Raw genomic sequence first — 26,751 nt, 5'->3', positions numbered from 1 at the left:
GTATTGGCTTGTGTGGTCTCCAGGTCTTCTCTTTATGACAGTATCAGGGAGCATCAGTTTGATGACCCTCACCTGCTCGTTCTTCAGGATAGAGTTCAACGAGGTGATGCTAGGGATGTGACCATTGGTGATGACGACGTGTTGAGGATGCAGAGCCGGATATGTGTGCCTAATGTAGATGGGCTCATGGAGTTGATTCTTGAGGAGGCCCACAGCTCGCGGTATTCCATCCATCCGGGTATCGCGAAGATGTACCAGGATTTGAGGCAACACTATTGGTGGAGGCGGATGAAGAAGGATATAGTTGGGTTTGTAGCTCGGTGTCTCAACTGTCAACAGGTTAAGTATGAACATCAGAGACTAGGTGACTTGCTTCAGAGATTAGAGATCTCGAAGTGGAAGTGGGAGCGGATCACCATGGACTTTGTAGTTGGGCTCCCACGGACTCAGAGGAAGTTCGATGCTATTTGGGTTATTGTGGATCGGCTGATCAAGTCCACACACTTCATTCCTGTTGGTACTATTTACACTTCAGAGCGGTTGGCTGAGATTTATATTCGCGAGATTGTTCGCCTGCATGGTATTCCGGTTTCCATCATTTCGGATAGAGGTACTCAGTTCACATCGCAGTTTTGGAGGGCCGTGCAGCGAGAGTTGGGTATTCAGATTGAGTTGAGCATAACTTTTCACCCTCAGATGGACAGACAGTACGAGCGCACTATTCAGATATTGGAGGACATGTTGCGCGCTTGTGTCATTGACTTTGGGGGTTCATGAGACCAGTTTCTGCCGCTCGCGGAGTTTGCATATAATAACAGTTACCAGTCGAGTATTCAGATGGCTCCGTACGAGGCTTTATATGGGAGGAGGTGTAGATCTCCGGTAGGATGGTTTGAGCCGGGTGAGGCTAGGCTCTTGGATACAGATTTGGTCCAGGACACATTAGATAAGGTGTGATTCATTCAGGAGCGGCTTCGCACGGCGCAGTCTAGGCAGAAGAGCTATGCAGACAGGAAGGTCTGTGATGTGTCTTTTATGGTTGGGAAGAAGGTTTTGCTGAAGGTATCACCCATGAAGGGTGTTGTGAGGTTTGGGAAGAGGGGCAAGTTGAGTCCCCGGTTCATTGGGCCTTTTGAGGTGCTTCAGAGTATAAGGGAGGTGGCTTATAAGCTTGCTTTACCACCCAGCTTGTCGAGTGTGCATCCAGTGTTTCATATTTCCATGCTCCGGAGGTATGTTGGCGATCCGTCCCATGTTTTGGACTTTAGCACGGTTCAGTTGGAGGGTGATATGACTTATGATGTGGAGCCGGTGACCATCTTGGATCGGCAGGTTCAGAAGTTGAGGTCAAATGACATAACTTCAGTGAAGGTGCAGTGGATAGGTCAGCCTATGGAGGAGTCCACCTGGGAGATCAAGCGGGAGATGTAGAGCAGATATCCACACCTATTTGAGACTCCAGGTATATTTTTAGACCCGTTCGAGGACGAACAATTGTTTAAGAGGGGGAGGATGTAACGGCCTGGCCGGTCGTTTCGAGAGTTATAACCCCGTTTCTCCCATTTCTGCTTCTTTTTATGTAATTCAGCTATATTGTGTTATACTGGATTAGTTGGTTCGGGTCTGGAGTGGTTTCAGAGTGAATTGAGACACTTGGTCTCTTTGGGATAAGCTTAAATTGGAAAAGTCAACCGGATATTGACTTATGTGTAAACAGTCTCAGAATTGAATTATGATAGTTCCATTAGCTTCGTTAGGTGATTTTGGACTTAGGAGCTCGTCCGGAATGTGATTTGGAGGTCCGTAGTAGATTTAGGCTTGAATTGGCGAAAGTTGAAAATTTGGCAATTTCGGTCGGCAGTGGAAAATTTGATATCGGGGCCGAAATGGATTTTCGAAAGTTGGACTAGGTTCGTGGTATCATTTGTGATGTGTGTGTAAAATTTGAGGTCATTCGGATGTGGTTTGGTTGGTTTCGGCATCGGTTGTACAATTTGGATGTTTAGAAGTTCTTAGGCTTGAATCCGAGGGTAATTTGGTGTTTTGATGTTGTTTTTAGTGATTCGAAGGATCGATTAAGTTTGTATGTTGTTATATGACTTGTTGGTATGGTTGGTTGAGGTCTCGAGGGGCTCGGGGTGATTCTGGGTGTTTAACGGCTTGTTTTGAAGTTGGAAAAATGCCGTTGAAGCTGCTACTACTTGTATTTCCGCACATGCGGAAAAGGAGCCGCATGTGCGAGGTCGCAGGCGCGCGCGGGAGTTCGCAGGTGCAGACAGTGTTGAGATAGGCTGGGTCCGCAGGTACATAGGAGAGGTTGCATCTGCGAGTCCGCAGATGCGAATAGGTGACTGCAGAAGCGGAAGTGAGGAGGTCAGGCAGTGGCCGCGGGTTCGAGGTCTTTTCCGTACCTGCGAGGTCGCAGATGCGGATATGGAGCGCAGGTACGAAGTTGGGATTTTTAATGATTTTCCGCAGATGCGGAGGTTCTTGCGCAGATGAGGCACCGCAAGTGCGCATATTTAGCCGCAGGTACGAAAGACCTGGGCAGAAATTATAAATAGAACACTTCGCAAATTTTGGTTCATTTCTACCAATTCCAAGTATGTTTTTGGAGCTTTTGGAGTGATTTTGAAGGGAGATTCAAGGGTTTTTAGTGAGATAAGTTGCTTGGGCTCTAATACTAATATCTATGGTATTTTTCCATTGTATTATCATCTAATTAGTGGAATTTAGGGGTGAAAATAAGGGGTTAGGGCTTGGGATTTTGGAGAGTTTAATTTAAGGATTTTAGGGACCAAATGATGTCGGATTTTGATAAATTTTATATGTATGGACTCGTGAGTGAATGAGCTTTCTAGTTTTATAAATTTTGTCGGATTTCGAAACGTGGGCCCGGAGGCCGGGTTTGAACCAATTTCGGGTTTTGAGTCTAATTTGGTAGTTTTCTTGTGGAATTCATTTCTTTAGCATATATTGATGGTATTGTACTGGTTGTGAATAGATTCGGAGCATTTGGAGGCTGAATCGAGGGGCAAGAGTATAGCGGAATAGAGATTTGCTCGGTTTGAGGTAAGTAACGGTCTTAAATCTGGTCTTGAGGGTATGAAACCCCGAGGAATTCATATGATGTTGATATTTAGAGATGACGCACACGTTGGGTGACGGGCGTGTGAGCGTGCACCGAGTGGGATTGAGACTTGATCCGCTCCGGTAGACTGTAAAGTGAAATACACCTTTGTTATTACATGTTCACTCTTATTTTTGAGTTATTGACAGTCTTACATGTTAGAAACCATGCTTAGGTTATATGAAAACCCTGTTGGGACCCGCAGTGGTCGTGACCTTGTTGTATTAACTGTTAAATTATTGTCTTGTACTCAGTCATTATTTGCTTATGCATTTTATCCCAGCTCTCTCCCATGATTTGATTTGTACTTGTTATAGTCTTTGTTTGGGCTGTTGTTGTGATAATTGTGAGGCTGGAAAGGCTAGTGATTGATATAGGGCCTGAGTGATGGGTTGAGAGCTGTGTGGGATATGTTGGATCGGACTGCACGCCGCAGTAAGTATTGGATCGGGCTGCACACCGCAGTAAGTATTGGATCGGGCTGCACACCGCAGCAGTAGTTGGATCGGGCTGCATGCCGCAACAATATAGCGCTTGGGCTATAGGTGCCCCTCCAGAGTCTATACACCCCTAGTGAGCGCATGCACCTTGATTGTGAGTATTGAGGCTGAGAGCCGAGCGATTGAGCTGTCGAGATAGATGAGTGACAGTAGCCCCTGTGAGGATGTGTATTGCTTTTATTTATTGACGCACATTGTTGCTAGTCATTGCTGTTGTAATGTTTTGAAGGACTTATACTGTTTCGCATGAGCTTGAAACGTTTTGATTTTAAAACACCGGTTTGAAAGCATGCCTAAATTCCTTTACTGAAATTTCTGAAAAGAATTGTATTATGTGTAGCTCGGCTTTGTTTTCTCAGTTCCTTATTTAATTCTGTTACTTACTGAGTTGAAAGTACTCACGTTACTCCCTGCACCTTGTGTGCAGATTCAGGTGAGCCCGTTCGCAGAGATCATTGAGTACGTGCGCTTTGGGTTGTCGGAGACTTACGAGGTAGTTGCCGGCATCCGTAGCCCTTGATTTCTCCTCTATTATTATCTTTTCTTTTTATTTTGGTATTAGTGGAACGTTGTAAACCTTGATGTTAGTCTGGTTTAGATGCTCATGACTTAGTGACACCCCGATGTCAGGCTTTCTTTTCCTTTTTTTTTTTGAGTTGAACTCTTTGTGAAGGTTTTATAATGAATAACTTTGAAGTTATCTCTTAAAAGGAAATATCGAATTGTTTTGGGTAATGTGTCGGCTTGCCTAGTACCATGATAGGCGCCATCACGACAGAGTTAGTTTTGGGTCATGACAATCTTCTTCTTTTTTTTATACAAGAGAGATTTATTTTGACACATAAGAGATCTATCTTTTACACATAAGAGATCTATCTTTTACACATAAGAAAAAGAAAGAGATTTTTACATTGTAAGACTCTTATTAGAAAATATTTATACAAATAATAGTATTTTTGCTTTATCCCAAAAAAAGCACATTCAATTTACATTTATAGCATTTTTAAAGATTCCTTACCTTATTTAATGACCATCAGTTTCTTAAACATAAATATTTAAATACTAACCCACAATTTAAGGAATTAATTTTGAGCCATATTAATCTATCCACAATTCTCTCTCATAATTAATTTGAACTTTCTAAACTTACCGTTTGCAGTTTGTCTGTGAATATTTTCTTCAAATAAATAGTTGCTCTTAAAATCACATTTCCGTTTTTCTCCCCCCCCCCCCCCCCAAAAAAAAAACACATAATACATCCATATATTTTTATTTATGTAGTATATTTTTTATGTATAATTATTTAAAAATATATAATTCTGTACATATTCAGTGTATATATTATATATTTAATGTATAATTTATGTATATCTAAAAAATCTGAATATATTTTATGTATATTTAACATATAAAATATATATTTGTATATATGAGGTATATGTTATTTATTAGTATTCAATATACATTAATTGTATAAGTACTAACAAATTTAATATTTATATGCTTATGTATACCATTATTATTCATTATGTATAAATATACGATAAATAAATTTCAAAATATAATATACAAATAATATTAAAATAACTTTTTTATTGAATTAAGTTTCTTTTCTCCCCAGACCCCACATTGTGAGATAATACTGAGTATGTTGTTGTTGTTGTAAATTTTTTTTGTGACAAGATTTTCGCTCAAAAAAGGGTATACTATGCCTACGGGGAGGAAGGAGTTATTTTTGGAAGGAAATTATCCTATCAATACGTTTCTGAGTCATATTTGCTTATTTTTAGGACTTTCTCATTCTTAGAAAACTGAATCCCTCTGGGCGCTTTTTTAGGAATGAAATGCTTTGAATATTTTTCTTAAACGTGATTATTGATCCATGTTTATCGCTTTTTGATAAGATATGTATTTATTTAACTGCCATGTTAGTAAAATACCTATTGCTGCTAGGTTTTTAAAATATTTTCTTAAATTTTGTCTATAAGTGTTTTTTTCTCAAAAAAATCTAAAAAAGATATTTTCTTAATTTCAACATGTTAAATGTCGACGATGTCTCATTTCCTCTTTAAACTTGCCGAGCCCAATCACAGGCCTTTTTAAACCCTTTGATGTCAATGAGAAGCATAAAGAAAGGACGAAAGACTCTATTATCAAGTGTTTTTCATCGTTTCAATATTAATCATGCATCTTAGATAGCCAGAATTCAGAACTCAGAAGGGTTGCTTTATAGCTAATTAATTCATAAAAATTACGTACATATCAAGAATTGCTTAGATAAAAATATCAGGTGTGTGGTTGTTTTATAGTAACCAGTATATCAGCTTGTTCGAAACTGTATCTACGCGTCATATAAGTTAACAGAAACGCGGATAACATCAAAGTGGCTGTAGTTTAGTGGTGAGAATTCCACGTTGTGGCCGTGGAGACCTGGGCTCGAATCCCAGCAGCCACAAAATGTTACTTTTTTTCATATAGTTCTTACCATCTTTTTTCAAATATCAACCCAATTACATAGTTTACTAAAGCCTCTTTTTACTTCTAGCATTGAAAGTTAGTGTGTTCCTATCACTACTAGAAATCCGGTAAAACCGACCAAAAAAACTGACCAACGTTGGTCGGTAATGGCCAAAAACCGACCAAAACGCGACCATTTACGTGTGAACGGTATTTTTGTTGTCGGAAAGAAATACCGACCAAAGTTGGTCGGAAATTACCGACCAACTTTGGTCGGTCAATTAAATTCAAAAAAAAAATATTGCAAAAAAAACCGACCAAAGTTGGTCGGTATTTTAATTATGTAAAAAAAAATTCACCATCTGGGAATCGAACCGGGGTCTGTACTGTGGCAGGATACTATTCTACCACTAGATCATTGGTACATTTTGTTTTAAGACTGTTTTTTATTTGATTTATACTCTTTAATTGTATTTTCGCACGAAAATAACCGACCAAAGTTGGTCGGTTTTATTAAAAAGTAAAATTACCGACCAAAGTTGGTCGGTTTTTTTAAATGACCCGCCGAATTAACCGATCAATTTTGGTCGGTTTTTTTAATATTAATTTATATTTATATTAATTGAAAAACCTACCAAAGTTGGTCGGTTTCTTGAAACATAAAATTCGTGGGACTCAAAAATAGTTTCCCGCATTTTTGCGCCAAAGAAAACTGATCAAAGTTGGTCGGTTTCGTAAAAAAAAAAATTAAAAAAAAAAATATTTTGAAAAATCGACCAACTTTGGTCAGTTTTTTGGTCGGTTTTTTTACCGACCAAAGTTGGTCGGTCGACCTTGGTCGATTTTTTGCCAAATTTCTAGTAGTGTATCTATATATATATATATATATATATATATATATATATATATATATATATATATATATAGCCTCCTTCCTCATCTTCCCGTCCATTCAAACATTATATTCAGAGATCCACCGGCCACCAAAAACGCTTTTTACTTTTTTCGCCGTCAGTAGTTACTATATTACTCCATTATTTTAACTATGCGGCGCCTAGCAAAAGCCATAATCTTTCTCTGGGAAACAAAGAAGAAAGAGAAATAAAAAAGATGAATTTGGATTTCCGATTTCTTAAGGTGCGCGATCTTGACTTTTTAAAAGCTTACAAGTGTACTCCCATTATACCTTGTCGGGGAGAATTTTGAAGGAAGTTTCTTATGTAAGACAAGAAGCAAGTTGTTTTTTTTTTCTTTTTCTTTTTGTGTAATTTGTCTGTTTTTCTTTCTCAAACAAATTGTCAAACTATTTTTAAATAATAAGTTCATAATAGCTGTGATAAGTAAACGGATGCATGGACGTTATTCCACTTGACCCTTCGGTATAGTGTGCTTTGTGGTTAATCTCCACTAATAAAATAATGCACAAATATTACATTAGCCTGTTTTAGCCTTTTGACGGGGATGAACAAGTAAAGGGAAATAGCAAACTCTAACCATTACTAAGTGCGCATAGATGTTCTTCATTTTTTTATGACTTAATTATTTGATCATCTGGTGTTAATATATAATCAGTCACATATATACTGCCCCCAAGACGGCTTCTTTTACCTTCAATTTTGTTTATTAGACGATGCATAAATATGTCATTGCTTTTCACTTTTCACTTTTCATGTACCAAAAGCAAATATTTTCTTTAACTCATATAGTCCTAGTCATATGTAATGGCATGATAAAAGTAACAAGCACCACCAGAAAAGAAAAGGTAAAAAGGCAGCTAGTAAGTGTCTCTTTTTATATTTTATTCTTTTTCACGTAGCTAGCAAGTAGCAAGTTTCATGCAGTGGAATTTGGCAAAATTAACGTATATTCATCAACGGGCCGGGTTACGTTGCCCTGGGCTCCCGCTTTGACCAAACTTATTTTTTCAACTGTTCTGCTCAAAGAGAGGTACAACTTTGAATATACTTTGAAGCCTTCACCACACAGTAGTAGGGCATTAATCTATTTGAAATTTTCAAACTTTGCTGCTTAAAAACAACTTAATGCTCTTTTACTAGACATGCATAAACATGTATAAGTCTAAAACTGTCACCCCCAACCACATCCCAAATCCCCCCAAACCAAAGATTATATATGTTGTTAATCTACAATTAATTGTTTGCCCTCAAAATTGGATAACAATTAAACTTATAATGTGGATTTAAGGATTTCACTTAATACCGATTGATAAATATGAAGATTAAAGATAGAATTATACAATACAATACATCAAACCAGTATTTGAGTAGAACTCAACCCTTGAGTTAAAGTATCCTCAAACTGATTGATGCAAGGACAATAAAAACACAATAAGCTGAAGAACAAGTGTGTGAGCGAGGAAGAAAATTATATTGCTTTCTTATTAGTCATCTCTACAAATGGTTAGAACTCCCCTTTATATAGTAGAGAAATTCTATATATAGTACAATTCCAATTAAAGAAGAAAATCCCATGATTAACTAAACAACCGTTCTTGATTCGATCCATTCCGAGATTTTCGCCATGATTTTCGATCGGTCATGGATATCTCGCTTTTTCGTTATTACGCAATCTTCGGTATTGCTCGATGCCTGTCTCGTTCGGTCTCGATTGCTGTCGGCCTCGATCTTGGCAGGTGCCTCGAATCCCGATCTCGGTACCTTGTCTTTGTGCCTCAATCCGATCTACTTTGGAGTCGTTCTTCGATGCAAACTCCTGGTCTCGGTCAAACAGTAAAATCGGGTGGGCCCGATTTTAACCGTATACAGATAATCCTCTCGTTTTTTTGGAGTGTAATGACAAGAAACGAATTGAGCCTTCGATTTTCTACCTCAACCTATCATGATGTCACCCTTGTGACGTAAGCGACAGAAATGACTGAAATGTCCCATCTGTACAGTTCCCTAGGCATTAAATACGCGTCAGTCGATGGTCGGCCACCGCCAATATTAAACCGTCGTTGTGAAATTTATAAGTAGCCCCTTTCTTCACTATTTCGAACTTTTACTTTCAGATTCTTAATCTTCAAAGCTTTTTATATCTTCATCTTCATCTGCACATCTACGATTTTCACTACTACCATCTTCTCAAGACACCAAATTATCATTTTCATCTATTTTTAACTTCAAATCCATACAAAAATGAAAAAAACATCAAAGACTGGGCCCCATCGACCCCGTTGTCATTGATTTTTATCGTCAGTACCAGATAATCCTAGGCCAAATCCACCCTTCTTTTTGGCGAATTGTTATTCTGCTCCGATTCTTCGTGAGCAACGTCGAGGGGATGCCTTTCACCATCGACCACCTCATCAGGTTATACAGCCCCCGCCTCTATCGAGGTGGGTTGATAAAACTCCAACGCCAGGCCACCAAAGTACTGTTCTCGAGCATAGACGAGGACAATGGCCGAGGCTGGATGGGCCGGTTCGTTCGAGTGAGGACTTCCGACCTAATCCCGACCGAGAAGATGCCATTTCCTAAGAAATGGAATATGAAGCGTAAGTATAATTCCACTGTTAGTTCTTATTTATTGTTTTGGACCTTTGTTTATTCTCATCGATATCCTTTTCCGTGATGTAGCAGTTGCTTGAATGCCCGATGCAACCTCGACCTCTTCGTACGCTGAGCGCTCATGGCGAGATTTATCTAAGGGCCGATGGGAGGCCAAAACTTACGGTAAGTCCCTTTCCTATGTCCTTGATGATTCGATCAAAATGCCTTTCTTATACTTAATCAATTTTCCTGCATATAGGCCTGGGCAAAGATGCGGTCATGAGGCCCCCGTCTGGCGAGGAAGAGACCTCGCCCCCGGTTCCGAAACCGGCGAAAGACAACAAGAGAAAAAGGGCCCCGGCTTCCGAGGATCTAGAACTTAAGACAAGGATGGCTCGTAAGCCTAGGAAGAACACCATCCCTCTGACCGAAGAATCTGTTCGGCGTCTGAGGGATGAAGACGAAGAAGAAGAAGAAAATGACAACGGCTCTAAACTGGTGGCCCGAGTAAAGAAAACCATCGATGCCCCAAAGACAACTGGATTGATGGTGGTTGATGAGGCTCCGCCTCGAACTGAGGGGATATCGGAGAAAGACTTGGGCAAATTCCCCGAGTCATTAGAGATCGAGGATGTCTCCCACCGAAATGAACAAACGGTGGGTATATCTGAAGGGGCTGGCCCTGAAGCTCTTCGAACTGAGGAGAATGCCCCAAGTGATTCCCTTGGGGAAATAGTAATCGGAGACTCACCCACTCTCCTTTTTTCGTAGACGGAGCTCATGAGGGAGAGGACCCCTTCCGTGATTTGTTTACAAGTATCGAGGATGCTTCCGGCCCGAGTGACGCATCAGGTCTTTTCTTCGAGGCTCAACGAGCCCTGAATCGGGTAAGTCTTGATTCCCTTTGTTGATGTCATATTCTTCCATTTTATGCCTAACCTTTTCTCTTTTCATATAGGCTTTAGCTCTACATCAGGAAGCGTTTTCCAAGTCTCGGGCAGAGCTGAACCGATGTGAGGCTGACTTCCGAGGGCTTTCGGTGGAGAGAAATGCCCTCAAACTTCTTAGTGGGCAGAAAGAGGAAGAGATCAGAGATCTTCAAGCCGAGTTGGCCAACGCTCACCATGATCAGACAGATCTGATCGAGCAGGTAATGAAAATCTTAAAAGCTCATAGGCTCGATTCGGGAATGGTGGCTAATATTTCAATCTCACAACTGCAGCAGAAAATTGAGAGGATCGAGCAGTTTCGTTAGGAGGTCGACACAATAAAGGCGGAGTCCTTGGGGTGGAAGGAAGGTATGGATCGCTTTGCTGTAGAAAAAGAGACTGCTCGAGCCCAATTATTATCGGTCGAAAGTCAACTTCAAGGCATGAAAGAGAAGAGCTCGACTCAAGCAAGGAAAATAGAGGAGCTTGAGGCTCAGTTGGCTTATGAACTTGCCAAGGCCAAATCTGAAGCCGAAAAAGCAAAGGCCGAGGCGGATGCAATCGTGGCCGTCTATCGGGCCGATGCTGAAGCCGCTCAAACTCGAGCATATTGGATTGCTGAACTCGCCAAATGCCAATCTCAGAGGTAAACCCTCGAGGAAATTTACGCTCGGGGTTTCGATCTTACCAATGAGATAGTAAAGGCTAGAGAGCATGAAGCCGAAACCGGAGCGCTGGCCACTTCCGATGACGATGATGATGATGGCAGCAAGAGCGGGTCCGAGAATGGGGAGGACCTCGATGTAGAAGAAGCTATCCCCGGAGGAGATCAGGAACCTTAGGATTTTTCACTTTTGATCTTTTTTGTATAGGATCCCGACCAGACCTTGTAAATATTCATATATATAGTGATCTCTTTCCTTTTCGACTTGTCTTTATTTCTTTTATGCCTTGTGAAAGTTTTGTTCATAAGTTCGATGCTTAGGCATTTTGATCGAAACCAGACTAGTGTAGTTTTTATAATCGAGTGAGTACTTGCTCGAACTCGGAATAGGGTGACCCTTAGGTTTAAATTGAGTGAGGATAATTTCTTCGAACTCAAAAATAAACTGGCCTTTTAGGCTCTTAAATTAGGCCGATACGGCCATAGCAAAAAGAATGGCTTTCTCCCCATTTTCGGCTTGATAAGTTTATCGTTTAATCATATAAATTATGTTGTGCCTTAACAAAAAATAAAGGATTTGTTCGAGAGTTCGAATCTGAAACCGAGATACGAACTTCCTTAACATTTCGTTATCTTTCTATTTTACCTTGAAGAGGTCCGACTTCCTAGTCGCAACCTTTATTGCTCTGACGTGTGCATTTACGAAAGAGTCTGCAATCATGGCGAAGGAATCGATGGAATTAGGCGGCAAATTATGATACCATATCATTACCCCCTTCGTTAGAGTTTCTCCAAACTTCTTTAGTAGAACCGATTCGATCTCATCATCTTCTAAATCATTTCCTTTTATCGCACATGTATAGGAGGTGACATGCTCATTTGGATCGGTGGTCCCATTGTACTTGGGGATTTTCGGCATGCGAAATTTCTTCGTAATGGGCTTCAGAGCCACACTCAGGGGGAACGGCTTCTGCACGAACTTCTTCGAGTCCATACCTTTTAAAATTGGCGGTGCCCCCGGTATTTGATCAACCCGGGTTATATGTATCTACTTTCTTGTCATTTGGCTCGATTTTCTTTTCTCCCATTTTAATTCGTTTAGTGAGCTCCTGGAACATTTTCATAATGACGGGGTCAATCCCCGATTTATTGGCATTTGACCTTTTCGGCACTGGCTCGGTCCTGTGGACGACTTCTGGTTCTACCCCACTCGGCGCTCGATGTTGATGTTGTAATTGTGCTATAGCGGCTTGTTGAGCCTATAATATTTCAAATATTAATTAGAGGCTGACTCCACCATCTCCTCCGCCCTGTGTACTTCGACCACCAGATCGACCTTCCCTGCGTATACTACCTTCGGGATCAGCTCCCAAATTTGTATTTAGGGTGATATGTGAGCTGACGTCGATGGGGTTTGCAATTGGTACTCCCTCGATATCCGCATGAGGCACCTCGATTTATGGGGCGTCTATATTGTCGTTTTCCCTGTGAAATACGAAACCGTTGTTACCATGTGTGGGCGTTGTTTGTGAGTTTGACATGCTTTTTCCTGAAAACAAAAACACTTACAAGAACAAGCGTAAAGTAGTGGGTTATGAGAATCAGTATTAAGCAATCACTATTATCCTTAGCCCCACGGTGGGCGCCAAACTGTTTACCCTCAAAATTGGATAATAATTAAACTTATAATGTGGATTTAAGGACACGTAATTTCACTTAATACCGATTGATAAATATGAAGATTAAAGATAGAATTATACAATAAAGTAAATCAAACCAGTATTTGAGTAGAACTCAAACCTTGAGTTAAAGTATCCTCGAACTGATTGATGCAAGGACAATAAAAACACAATAAGCTGAAGAACAAGAGTGTGAGCGAGTAAGAAAATTATATTGCTTTCTTATCAGTCGTCTCTACAAATGGTTAGAACTCCCCTTTATATAGTAGAGGAATTCTATATATGGTACAATTCTAATTACATAAGGAAATTCCATGATTAACTAAACAACCGTTCTTGTTTCGATCCATTCCGAGATTTTCGCCATGATCTTCGATCGGTTGCGGATATCTCACTTTTCCGTTATTACGCAATTTTCGGTATTGCTCGATGCCTGTCTCGATTGATGTCGGCCTCGATCTTGGCAGGTGCCTCGAATCTCGATCTCGGTACTTTGTCTTCGTGCCTCAATTCGATCTACTTCGGAGTCGTCCTTCGATGCAAACTCGCTGTCTCGATCAAACAGTAAAATCGGATAGTCCCGATTTTAATCGTATACATTAATTTTACTCCATGAATACTGTAAGATTCCTATAATGTCCTAGACGAATACAGTTACTAATTAAAGAGAAGATTCGAAAACATAGAGATCAGAAATGAGAAAGAAGATATATACAACAAGATTTGAATTTCGATTTTTCCTCGAACAAAATCAAGAAGTTCTCTGTACGATCCTTGGATATTTTGTTGATGCATTTAATTTGGTTGGATCTAGTATACCAAAATATAGAGAATTAAATTTTCCTCTTTTTCTCTAATTTGAGCTATAGGAGTTTTGGGTCTAGTCCCCTATGTTCTTTCTATTTGTTTTTTCTTTTCTTTAAGAAAATCAGTCACCAAGGATGATGTTTAAAACAAAGTACTGGAAGATTCATTTACCTGCGAAAGATTGCCCCTCATAACGTGATTTACTACATTAATTTATAACGTCTCACTTGAAAAGAGATGTAAACATAATTTCTTTTATAGATAAAATTATGCTCAAATTATCTATTTGGCACCCCAGCTTGCAATGTCAATATATAGTTACAACATTCAAAGCGTTGATGGAGGTATTTCGAGTTTCTTTAGTCTTTGAAGCTAGTTCAACTAATAATAGAGTGAAATTAATAATGATAATTTATATATATGTATATCCCAACTAATTTGGAATTAAATCGTTGTTATCCTATATATAATTTGACCTTTTTTTTCTCCTTCTAATCTTTCTAATTCAAAATCCAGAGTTATTTATTGTTGGAATGCCTAATTTTACTAGACAAATAAACCTTCTTTACATCTTCTTGCTCTTGTATATTTATTTGCCACGTCAAGTTACAATTACATTCAAGCCTAACTATTTGGAAAGCCGTTGGCCCCGACTGAAGTCAACTGCATATATTATAATTTATAAAATATCATCATTATTTTGAAAAAAAATTACTCCTTCTGTTTCAATTTATGTGAACTCATTTGACTGTGCACAGAGTTTAAGAAAGAAAAGAGAGAAAACTTTTGAACTTGTGGTGTAAAATGAGTCACATATATTTTATGTGGCTATAAATTATTGTATAAAGGTAAATTGTTTCTAAATAAGGAAAGATGCCATTCTTTTTGGCACGGACTAAAAATGAAATAAGTTCACATAAATTAAAACGGAGGGAGTATATAAGATGGAAAATATATAGATTTGAATTCATATATAAATAGTACAGTAAATAACTTTTCTCAATTGATTATTACAAAGTATGATATCTTCAAGTATCATTAATGTATTATCTTTAAATTTCACAAGTTTTACTACTACTATTTTGCTACACTATTGGCTAAAGCCCGTACTTTACAAGAAATGTCGAGCAAATTAACATGGCTTGAAGGGTTCTCCCACTGTACAAGTTCTTTGATTGCCTTCTCTATCTCTTTAGTCTCCTTCACAAGTCTCTCCATGCAGAAAACCAGTGCACTCAAACTTAATACCACTTGGCCCTTGAACTCCTCACCGTTGACAATTTGGTCCACAAGTTCTTTCGAGTGTTGAAAATAGGAACTGAACTTTTCATCAACTTCCTCTTCACTTGAAGACCTTATAGTATTATAATAAGTAGGTGATGTTCCTAACTCAACATCAACTGAAAGTTTCTTCTTCTCAAATTCCTTGTCAAGTACTGCTTGTGATTTGACCAAACTGACCTCCTCAAAACATTTCAAAGAAGAGCCAACAAAATCTTTGAAAAGCCTGAAATCAGCATTTAGCTTATTTACAGTTTCTTTCCAGACAAAATTGTCAATTTCTCCAGATTCTTGTTCAAGGAATAAAATTGCTTGTGACCCAAAATACAAACAGTCCACCATCTTTGATAATGACCCCATGAGCTTACGATAGCAAACACTATGAAAAGGCACAAACCAAAAATTGGGCTCTGCCTCAGCTTCCCCAACAAATTTTCCCATCTCATTAACATGGAATTTTAGTTTATTTTGGCTTTCTACAAAATTTCCCAATGATCCAAAGCTTATTGAGCCCATGCATTCATGTAAAATTTCAAAGCTCTTGGAAAGTTGAAATTTTGCTAAAGTAGAAGCTCTTGTGGGCTGTAACAGTATTTCTACCATAATGGAACAGGATAATCCAATGAAAGTCTCTGTTATTCTTGCTATAGCAAATTCACTTGGTGGACCAAAACCTTTTCTACCAAGAATTAATACTGCCCCAATAATGGCTGAAATTCCACCAGCTTGGCCGTACATTTGGCTTTGTCTCAAAAAGCTGCTGACAATGAACCACGGGAGGAGAGACAAGAATCTAATTTGCACGTATTTTTCGAAGACAAAACAACCTAAAATACCATATATTGTTCCCAAGACTGTCCCCTGTGCCTTATAATTTGCAACTTTGAAAGTTGCTTCTCTTGCACTTGCTAAGCTAATAGCAACCGGCAACCCTGCCCAAAATCCATTTTTCTTGCTATAGATTGATCCAAAAAGAATAGCAAGGCCTAAAGATAGTGAACATTTGAAAGCTGCCATGAACCTTTTGTTATTTATAGTAATAGACAAGTAATTGCTCCATGTTTTCCTCGAGGATAATCCTTCTTCATCGTGTTGCTTCGAATTAGTGGAGCCTTCTTTGGGTGGTGAGGGTGCAATTGGTTTGTTCAAAAGGAGGTTTAAGCAAAATAAAAAGAATAAAGAGGGAAGATGTTTTTTGGTTGGTTGAATGGTATGAAGTGTTTGGAAGAACTTTTGGGTATTTTCTTGGTTTGACACTGGCACAGTTGCTGATGACTCGAGGGAAATGCTGTTGACTTGCTTTGAGATGTGCTCTCCTAGCATATGTAGACTAGATTTTAGCTCTGAGTTAGGAATCTCAATTGGAAATGAAGGAGAGTTTTCCAAGGCAATTTCCATCCCCCTTAAAGGTGTTTGAATATGTTGAAATCTGCTCCCAGGGTTCTCTCCATATGGTCTTAAAAACTTGAATGGAAATCTTTCCCACTTCATGCTTTCCTGGTAAAAATTGTACCAGCAAAAAGGATATTAGGACACTAATTACCAGACATAAGAGTAGTAACTAATTACTCCAAATAACATGTGTAAATATATATTTCATGGGGGCTTACTTGCTTGGTTTTAATGCGCTGGAGAAGTTTGGCTCCTGTGCTAACTAAGGACTTGGCTTGAGAAATGAAAGCTAGTGCAGAAGTGTTGTCTTCAGCCGAGAAGGCCTTCACAAACAAGTTAAACCTCTCGGAAGCATTTTCAGCAAACAGCTTGCAATTCTGTTTCACCTGAAAACATAGAACAATCCTGTTATTCAAAATCATTACTAATGGAAATTAATACTTCACATCGATCCTTCAATTATCTAGTTATTTATCGTCAAAATATATCTAAATTACATGCATTATGTTAAACAGATTCACGACATGGAAAACATATACTGCTACTTTATACCACCCAGCTAGTTAACTGTCATGAAGTGGGGACAAGAAACCAAATAAGAGACCACGTTGCAAATTCTAACAGAGACGAAAATGCTAGGTGATGGAAGAGTCAAGGCACGCTCAAATTGACCTAAACATTACCTTATATATAGAGGGAGTAATGCGTGACACCAAGAAATTAATGCATGTTAACAAAAGGTGGTAAAGTGTCAACTTGATGTAGCACTAATATTATTATTTTCAAACAACTTCCATGCACGAGAAATGTTTATTAAGCTTGAATTCTCACCTCGGAGCATGCCAAGCTTGGGTAGGGAAAAATCAAGGCCAAAACACAAGCCACAACTCCGAGCCCTGTGCTAGCGGCAACATGAACAGGATGCATAATAGTTTCAGTTTGGCCACCATTAATATAAGCTATGACATAAACAAGAACAATTTGCCCTAGCGCTATGCGCTTAGCTAGCAAGTGAGTGTTTTCGGGCAGAACCACCACGAAGGCGCTCAGAGCTACCGCAATAGCAGTGGTGGTGGCCGTGAGCCGAGCTGGTCCGATTAACCACAAGCTTAGAATAGCAGGACAAACGCCCTGAATGGTGGCGTAAAGTGCGTGCCAGCAGCCGCGGAAAGTGTCACCTAAGGTTGCATCGGTCACAATAAGAATAACCGTAACGTACGAAAAAGCTGGGAATGCGACTTGCTTCTTGAAATATTTCGGGCCGAAAAGGGTGGCAACACCAACTATGGTGCAAGCCAAGGCTGTTCGAAGGGCGGAGGCAAGGCAAGTCCGCCACACGGCTCGAGTTCTACTCGATTCAAAGCTTGAGGTTGCCATTGTAAAGACCTGGAGATAACAAACAAAGAAAACCTATGATTTTTATAGATACTGAATAACGTTTTTTCCCTTAGCTAATTAAGTTTAGCTAAGGCTTGTGTTACGTCGTCTCTCAAGTCTCAATGAGAATGAGAAAATTGGTATGTGCATTTTAGAGGTAGGAGGGTAGGTGTTTTATAGATGAAATTGATTTGTAGAACAGCACGTGAGACTTTAGTAGGACCCATATGGGAATGGGGGCCACTGGGTGGACACTACACCGCATCCAAGAACATTAATATAAATTAGAAACTACGTGGGGAAGGGGACAGTGGATTAATATATTGATGAGGATGATTAAGAAGGTTTTAAAATGAGTTAACAATGATCGTGCAGTAATATTACATTTATTAGCTAGAGAAGTACTTCAGCTAAAATGGTGAATATGAATTTGGATTACGTAACCAATCATTCAAATGAGAGAACTTTAATTTGTTGTTGAAATGGTGATCACACTATTGTGTCTACTCATGTTGGTTGAATAATACAGACAATACATGCTTGTTGCTTTAAGTTGTATAAATTAAATGATATTTCGGTGAGGTTGGTGTAAGAATTTAAAGTTTATGAGTTTTAATTTGAATGTGTTGTCGAACCCATAACTCAATTTAGTCATTGTGTTTAAGACTCAATTCTGGTATGCGCATATATCTCATAGGGTTATAGTATAGATTTAACATATCCTTTAAAATTAATAGATGGACATCAAAAAAGAAGCTAATTCTTCGAACCACCTTAGTGCCGTCCATCAAGCATTAACAGATTTGATATATTGGCCCTCTTACTTAACTAGGTACAATGTAACTAGTGACTCAGCAAATTAGGAAGGTTAAAAAAGGTGCTAGGTTAGCAGAGGGTCCTCTACATACAAGAGCTGAAGCAGAAAACTTTGTAGGAGAGTCCTAAGTATAACATTACGAATATTTACAGCCTCATTAAAATGTGTAATTTGTAATATTGAAAATAAAATATGTTACATGTTACTAACAAATAGAAGTGACTTGATGGTGAAAATAACTTAAAACTCAAAACTTTAAACCATGAATTAGCTTACTAGTCCTTTGAACTTGACATTTACTTAAACCTACGCATGATCCTTCAAATGTGAAGAAAACAGGAATCTATAATATATAATACAAAAGTTTAACTTCTGACATACAATACCGGTACGTCCTAAAGAAGTTGTCATTCTATTTACTTTATACGTCAAGATCAACAGTACAAAACTTTGATTTAGAAACTTGAATTTTTTTTAGTATGTGCCACTGAAAATGTATGGAATACGCAGTATTTTTTCAATCTCTTATTTTTATCTTTTTAAAAACAGAAATTAATTTAAATCGATCTCATTAATACGCGTAGAAAATAGTTAACAGTACTGAAAGCCAAAACAAATTAAAGAAACGTATACACTAGCAGTTGCTCGTGATTAAAGAAAAATTACTTCCTTGAGAACTACGTATGAAATGCAGTATTGAGCAAGACACAGGAATCGAACATATTTTCTTTTGGTTCAAGTAGAAAGTACAAAAAACACATAACCAAATAAACTCAAATAACGTTTATTCCTATCTTTCATTTCAAATTCAAGCTAGAAAGACGTCAAATTTCTTAATTTGGATAAGCCATTACGATATCATATATCTAATATTTATGAATTATGGATGAATGATGAAAATTGAATTCGGACGGTGGGGGGGGGGGGGGGAGAGGGGGGCATGGCCCCTGCCAGTAGTCCCCTCCCTAATTACCGTACATGTGAGTTGGGATATGGTACTTGGTTGTGAATGGCGATTGAAAAGCATTATAATGAAAAGTAGTACAATATTATTGATATTACAACAATCTCCATTAACAACAGTTGCGATCACTAGCAACTTCATTTACCATTAATAGTGTGCTGGTAATTGGTATCCTAAACAAACAAACAAAAAAATCATGATATGACTAGAATTTTCTACTACAATTTTACCTGCCAATTACTCCTCCATTGAACGCTATATACGTTATTTGTACATTATTTTCTTTTGTCGTGCTCTTGTCTCTCTTTCTATTGGAAGTGTTATCATTCTCACATTTACTACTGATCAAGTCGTTCAGGGAATACCTTTAATTTCTTTTGTGCATATCTATAGTTTTAATAACTGTAGAGAGAGTTCATTTAACATCTAGTTGATATATACCATCTTTCCTTAGCTTCTTGTTCATCATCGATCGTTCATAAGCAAGTTTCGTTCTACATTAAAATGGCTTAGTTAATTATCTTTGCATAATTAATAGTATTACTTAGATCACAGCTAAGGAAGGTTCGGATTACGCAATTAATAATGCTCTTTTTGAAGAAGACTGCTAGAGAGATTATAAAGATATATCTTAAAGACAACAGTATGAAATGGTTTAACCGATATCTAAAGAAGGCAAGATTTAGAATCTTGACTAATATATATTCTACCTTGATCTCAATCATCTCCTAGGTCTTTGTACTATTCTGGTTGGTTGTTAGCATTAATCACATGGGCTAACTTAATTAATTCTAATTGCACAACCTAGTATGAACAAACAAAGATTAGAACTAATCTGCACTTTACTGATGATAATCAAAGTAAATATTATCCTCCACTAAACAATAAGATGCCAAACATATGAAACAATTTTACCATTGGACTGAAAAGGGTTAAGGTGCTAATCATCCAATTAATTGCCAATTATAAGGAAGAGAAACTAAGCTTGTCGTACTAGTTCTGGACAAACACAATTTAGCTAAAATAAAGCTATGAAGCAGTACTCAATATTTTAATAAAAGCATTGTATGTGTAAAATAAGAGTGGTTTACCCTATAGGACTTCCACTATGAATAAGTTAGGTTATGGTGCTTGAGTTTCTGATCTTTGAAGATGGGAAAGGGTCAAATCGGATTAGGCATATATAAACTCCTGGAATAGCTTTTTAATATCACTTTAAGTTAGTTAAAGCAAAAGTTGCACATCGTATTCTTCCTAAATTATTTTTTGTTTTTCTATGGATAGAATCTTATTCTATATTTAGTTCTAGAAAATTACAAAGAAATTCCATTTTATGTGTATGAGTCAAGTAACGCAATAATTTATCGATCCATAAAGCATAGAGTTTGAATCAAATCAAATACAATCATCCCATTAATTTGATTGTTAATATATACAAGAATAAGTTTGTCTACTCTTCTGCTACGTCATGACAGTTTTTCTAAAAAAAAAGCATTTTTGAAGTGGTTTATAACGTTTTATTTAGAGTTACAATACATATGAGTTTAAAATATTGTTGCAACCAAAAAGAAAAGAGTTTGAAATATTATATTTAGATTATATGTGCAGACAAGGTGCGGTTATTACTCATGCCATATAAGCTTTACTTGGTTGGTGGAGCATTGCGTTAATTAGTGCATGCAGTGACGAGCCATAATTTTACTAAGATAAATCAAATATAAAAATTTAAGTACATGAAGAGATTAAAGGAATATATATATATATATATATATAAAATTATCATCTATACAATATAATTTTTCTGCAAAGAGATGTTAATTGACACCCACAAGTGAAGGCACATAGAAGACAAATTAAGGCATATATCACTCCCAGCTACCAACCTTCTTTTAACAAGCTGACATAAAAAAAGAATGTACATAGAAAGGTTTTCCTTGAAATTGGCAGCTGCGCCAGCTTAATTATCAATGATTTTAATTTTTAGATGGTTGGTTTCCCATGCAACTCTGTCAATAAACTAGCTATAGTTTTCTTTTTCCTTTTTCTTCGAGTGAACTTTCCTTTTTGTTTTTTCTTTTTCTACTTCAACTAAAACATATCAAGAAAATGGAAATTTAACACAAAGTGTAGAGAAGGACTAGATAAATATGTCTACGCACCAAAGTAATTGGATGGTTTGCGTGAAGAGGCGTTTTTAAATTTAAAATGATTATAAAATGTGTCTGGATGAGTTCTGGCATACAAAACTGGTTTTTGGCCAAGTACTATTCTTATTAGAAAAATTAGTTTGAGTTTTTCTACAAATTAGACTTTAAGTTCGAAAACACCTACTATGCAATTAACCTTTGCATTTTCTTTTTCCTTAATTCCAAATTCTTATTCATCATAAGAAAATTGCACGACTCTTTGTTGCATACACCTGTGTTTAAATATGATTACGGTGCAGTCTGTATAGCAATTAGATGCAGATTTTGTTTTGTGGTTTCTTGGCAATATATTATTTTAAGAAAAAGCCCTAAACTTCTCTCGTGGTTCCTGAAAATGATCACAAAGCCAATTGAACTCAGCAGGACAGCATTAGATAACTGAAGTCGCATTTTTCGAATTTGTATCACTCAACCATCGACCCCGAAAAGGAAAGAGAGTAAAGATAACGATAACGACAAAAGTGAATGTCATTTTGCACTACAAGACATAAAAAGAAAAATCAAATCAAAAGAAATACCACTTTTATATTCAGAGCATATAATGCGTTTGTCATGAATATACTACAAACAGTTCTACCAAATAAAAAAAAAAGGGACGACGGCCCCTCCAAATAATTCTTTTCAATGATAGTGATTAGTAATTTAGAATAAATAGTATGTAATCTGCCGTAATAAGTTAAATTATAATGATTGTATAAAAGTTTATTACATCAATACTGTATATAATTTAAAATATGGGTGTTTAACGGGCGGGCTGGGACGAGCTAGACACAAAAAAATAGCCTGTCCGTTTAACGTTGCGGACTGTACTTTTTCGAATTTTTTTTGTCCGTTCGGGTTCGGACTTAGCGGACTGTTAGTGGGCTGTTAGCGGACCGTGAAATTTTTATTTTTTTTTAAGTAAATTTTATTTTTCTTATTCAATGTTATTGATACTTAAGTGTTTGCAAACTTTTAAGGCTTAGAATTAAACTTTGAAATTTAAAGTTTTAAATTTGAAATTTGAATTTTATAATTTTAAAATTAAAATTTGAAAGTAAGTGACTACAAAATATTATTTAATAAGACCAATAGGCAATATGTAAGGATCAAGCTCCGAAGATTTTCATTTGATATTTTTATTGAATAATATATAATACTTCAAATTAAGTTGCAAGTTCTTTTTTGATTTTGTTATTTTTGAACTTGCAAATTAAAAGTTTACAACAATTATAAAAAAAAGAAATAGTACATCACATGCTTTGCATCATTTTTGTAAGTTCATCCATGTCAACATGAGGTTCTTGGTTTCCGGCATTGGTTGAATCAATACCGTAAACCATTATATCTCCAATTTCTTGGTCCTCTGCTTCATCTACCTCGTCACGCCCTTGATTTCGTCGTTATGATCTTATCCAATCTCTGAAGCACACTAGAATTTCCAAAGCGCTGCTACCTAATGAATGATGGGTATCTCCTAATTGCTGCCTTGCTTGGCTAAATGCGCACTCTGATGCGACTGTTAAAATCAGCACATTTAGCACATCTCGAGCCATGGCCGAAAGAACAGGAAATTTATTTGAGTTGCTCCTCCACCAATTCAGTGGTAGAAATTCCTTTGTGCGGGGATCTACTGACTTTTGCAAGTTGAATTGAAGTTCATCAATATTTCTGCTACTGGTTTGTTGATGCTCCCCTAGTGTAGACCAAATCAAATAATCTTCAACACCATCATTATCATCCAAAGCACTGGTCCCAAATGTTGAAACTGAACTTGAAGGAATATTTGCATCTACAACAGAAGAAGTATCAACAATATTAGCATAATAATTATATAATATTTCTAAATGTTTGTGTAGATCAGAAATGCAAGTGTCAATATCAGGAGTTTCAGTTAGTCCATTAATTTTTTTTAAAAAAAATAAAATAAAACGTTAAAAAACGGGCTGAACCGGGATATAGCCCGTTAACAACCCGTTAACGAGTTAACGGGCTGAACCGGCTGTAGCCCATTAATAACCCGTTAACGGATTAACGGACTTAGCGGGTTTCGGTGCACCGATATCAAAAAATTATTCGTTGAAACCCGTTCCCCGCCCAACCCGTCCCAGCCCGCCCCCCCACGCTACAGTACCGGGCTGAACCGGGCTGTAAATGGGTCAGCCCGACCCGATTAATATGTATAATTTAAAGCCATCTCATAACTATAGATCAAACCTCTACTCTTTATTATATTTGTGTACGGTCAAAACCGATTAGTCCATCGTACGGACTGGTCGATATGATAATACTTTGATCGAAGGGCGACTTCGTAATACCAGGTCGAGGTCCGAAGTTAGGTCATCAAGTTTCGAGTTCTAGGACCGATCAATGACAAGCTCAGTATCATTATCGAGCTCGTATCCAAATCGAGCTACGGGGCGAGGCAAAATTATCGAGCCTAAGATGCATAGACCGACCGACACCGACCCCGAATCAATACCAGACTCCGAGTCAGAATCGAGCTTGAGTCAAGATCAAGAGCTCGAGTCAATATCAAGCTCACAGACAAGAGCCGTTGCAACCACACTAGGAGAGAGAATCTTGGCAGGAATTAGGGAAAAGCTAGTTTCTCATGGATTCCCCACTATGTATTTTTTATTATATCTAAAGTAGGATCCCTCCACTATAAATGAGATGATTTTTGTTTCTATGAGACACACATTCACACATTTTAGCAAAAGATTATTTCTTATATTGAAAGATCAATCCTTTGAGCTCTCTTACTTCATTTATTTCTCTTTACGATTTGTATCAAGCTATACCACATACCCTTAGAACTACGTACAAATTCAACTCTATCTGATTTTTTGGGTAAACAGTTTGGCGCCCACCATGGGGCTGAGGATAACAATGGTTGTTTGATACAAACATGCAACACATACCATTTTACGCCTGTCTTTCGAGAGTATCTTTGACTTCGGATTAGCAAGGACAAACCCCCGATTAATGGATTTACCTATCGGCAACGAAACCGGCCTTCAAGATGAAACCAACAACTTGACCCCCAGGGCCGGAAGGCCACTTGTCGATGTCGTTGAAGCTCGAGTCGAAGTACTACTAGACATTAATTCGCATGTGGCCCTTGAGGCAAACCAACGTTCTGAACCTGAACATAACATTCATGATGGTACTCGATCTGCAGCCCGAGACACCCATAACATTGAGGAAAATGACGTCAGCTTACGTATGATTTTTGAAATGTTGCAAGCCCAACAGGTAGCGATAGCTCAGTTGGAGAGCCAAACCCAGCTACCGAGCAGGCCGGAGCCCAATCCACCTCGAAAAATTGCCCACAGAAGTGAGCCACCCATAGTGAGGTCAAATGAGCAAGAATCGAGGACTACTCCCGAAATTGCCAAAATACTCGAGGAGCTCACAAAGCGAGTCGAAGCCAACGACAAAAAAATAGAAACATATAACTCCAGGGTCGATCAGATCCCGGGGGATCCACCAATGATAAAAGGGTTGGACTCCAAAAAAATCGTGCAAAAGCCTTTTCCCTCGAGCGCAGCCCCAAAACCAATCCCCAAAAAATTCCGTATGCCAAAAATTCCCAAATATAACAGAACGATCGACCCCAACGAACACGTCACCTCTTATACGTATGCCATAAAGGGTAACAATTTAGAAGACAATGAAATCGAATATGTATTGTTAAAAATATTCGGAAAGAGCCTCTTGAAGGGAGCAATGATTTGGTATCACAACCTACCACCGAATTCCATAGACTCATTTGCCATGTTAGCAGATTCTTTTATAAAGTCACACGCCGGTGCCATAAAAGTCGCAACAAGGAAATCAGACCTTTTCAAAGTAAAACAAAAGGATAATGAAATGTTGAGGGAGTTCGTATCCCGATTTCAAATGGAACACATGGAATTTCCACCGGTCACAGACGATTGGGCCGTGCAAACTTTCACCCAAGGGTTGAACGAGCAAGGTTCGATAGCATCACGTCGGTTGAAACAAAATTTGATCGAGTATCCAACAATAACTTGGGCAGATGTACACAATCAATACCAATCAAAAATCAGGTCGAAGACGACCAATTAGGAGCTCATCCTGGATTAGTACATCCAAAAAGGTCGGCTATGTCGGCTATTAAAAACCAAAGGGACATCAACAGAGAGCCAAGATCGAGCAGAGATCGATTTCAACCATACATTGTAGATCGAAGGAACAATGGTTCGGGACACAATTCCGTACGGAACAATCGAAGAAGTGATCGAGGGCAGAATTCTCGGGGACTTATGAACAAGAGTGGTTTTGACAAATATGTTGATCCTATAAGGTCACCTCAGTTATAGGAATATAACTTCAGCGTCGATGTATCGGGCATTATTTCGGCAATCGGAAGAACAAAGACACTAGGTGGCCCAGACCCATGCAAACCGATCCTTCCCAAAAAAAACCCAAATTCGATGTGCAAATATTATGGTACGCATGGCCACAAGACCGACGATTGCAAACAATTAAGGGAAGAGGTAGCCCGTCTATTCAATGAGGGCCACCTTTGAGAGCTCCTCAATGATCGAGCCAAGAATCACTTCAGAGAAAGGGACACCAACATAAATAATGAACAAGAAGAACCTCAACATATCATTCTTATGATCATTGGTGGGGTCGACACTCCAAAGGGACCCATACTCAAACGCAATAAGGTACCGACCACTGGGGTAAAACAAACCCGAGATTATGTGCCTGAAGGCACTTTATCATTCGACAACGAAGAAGCAGAAGGCATTTCTCAGCCCCCAACGATGCTATGGTAATTTCTATCCTATTAAATAAAGTTCAAGTTAAGCGTGTTTTAGCAGATCCAGGTAGCTCTGCGAACATCATTCGATCGAGGGTCATGGAGAAGCTCGGTCTGCAAAATCAAGTCGTGCCTGCAACTCGAGTCTTAAACGGCTTCAATATAGCCAGTGAAATGACTAAAGGGGAGATTATTCTACCGGTGAACGTGGATGGGACCATCCAAAGTACCAAGTTCTATGTAATCGAAGGCGACATG

The 26,751-nt window shown here is 38.2% G+C and overlaps 1 protein-coding gene and 1 non-coding gene across 2 annotated transcripts; one reads left to right on the top strand and one right to left on the bottom strand.

Annotated features, from left to right (window-relative positions):
* Positions 1-6,013: 6,013 nt before the first annotated feature.
* TRNAH-GUG (transfer RNA histidin (anticodon GUG)) lies at positions 6,014-6,085 on the top strand. The gene has a single exon. It is a non-coding gene; the product is annotated as a tRNA-His (tRNA).
* Positions 6,086-14,614: 8,529 nt separating this feature from the next.
* On the bottom strand, positions 14,615-17,867 carry LOC104118556 (uncharacterized). The gene is made up of 3 exons (XM_009629826.4): positions 17,183-17,867; positions 16,570-16,737; positions 14,615-16,456 (listed from the first exon to the last, which is right to left on the bottom strand). The coding sequence occupies exons 1-3, from the start codon at positions 17,726-17,728 to the stop codon at positions 14,756-14,758; spliced, it is 2,415 nt and encodes an 804-aa protein (XP_009628121.1). The 5' UTR covers positions 17,729-17,867; the 3' UTR covers positions 14,615-14,755.
* Between the last annotated feature and the right edge of the window lie 8,884 nt (positions 17,868-26,751).

This window comes from Nicotiana tomentosiformis, chromosome 6, assembly GCF_000390325.3.
Source record: "Nicotiana tomentosiformis chromosome 6, ASM39032v3, whole genome shotgun sequence".
NCBI lineage: Eukaryota > Viridiplantae > Streptophyta > Magnoliopsida > Solanales > Solanaceae > Nicotiana > Nicotiana tomentosiformis.
Note: the sequence above shows the minus strand (reverse complement) of the source record. Positions and strands in the feature narration are given on the sequence as shown.

What these genes read in the sequence shown, in the direction of transcription:
- LOC104118556 (XM_009629826.4), bottom strand. Translation starts at nt 17,728, where the DNA reads ATGGCAACCTCAAGCTTTGAATCGAGTAGAACTCGAGCCGTGTGGCGG. An exon ending in CAAGCTTGGCATGCTCCGAG is followed by an intron (nt 16,738 to 17,182) that starts GTGAGAATTCAA and finishes CTATGTTTTCAG; the next exon opens with GTGAAACAGAATTGCAAGCT. An exon ending in AGCGCATTAAAACCAAGCAA is followed by an intron (nt 16,457 to 16,569) that starts GTAAGCCCCCAT and finishes AATTTTTACCAG; the next exon opens with GAAAGCATGAAGTGGGAAAG.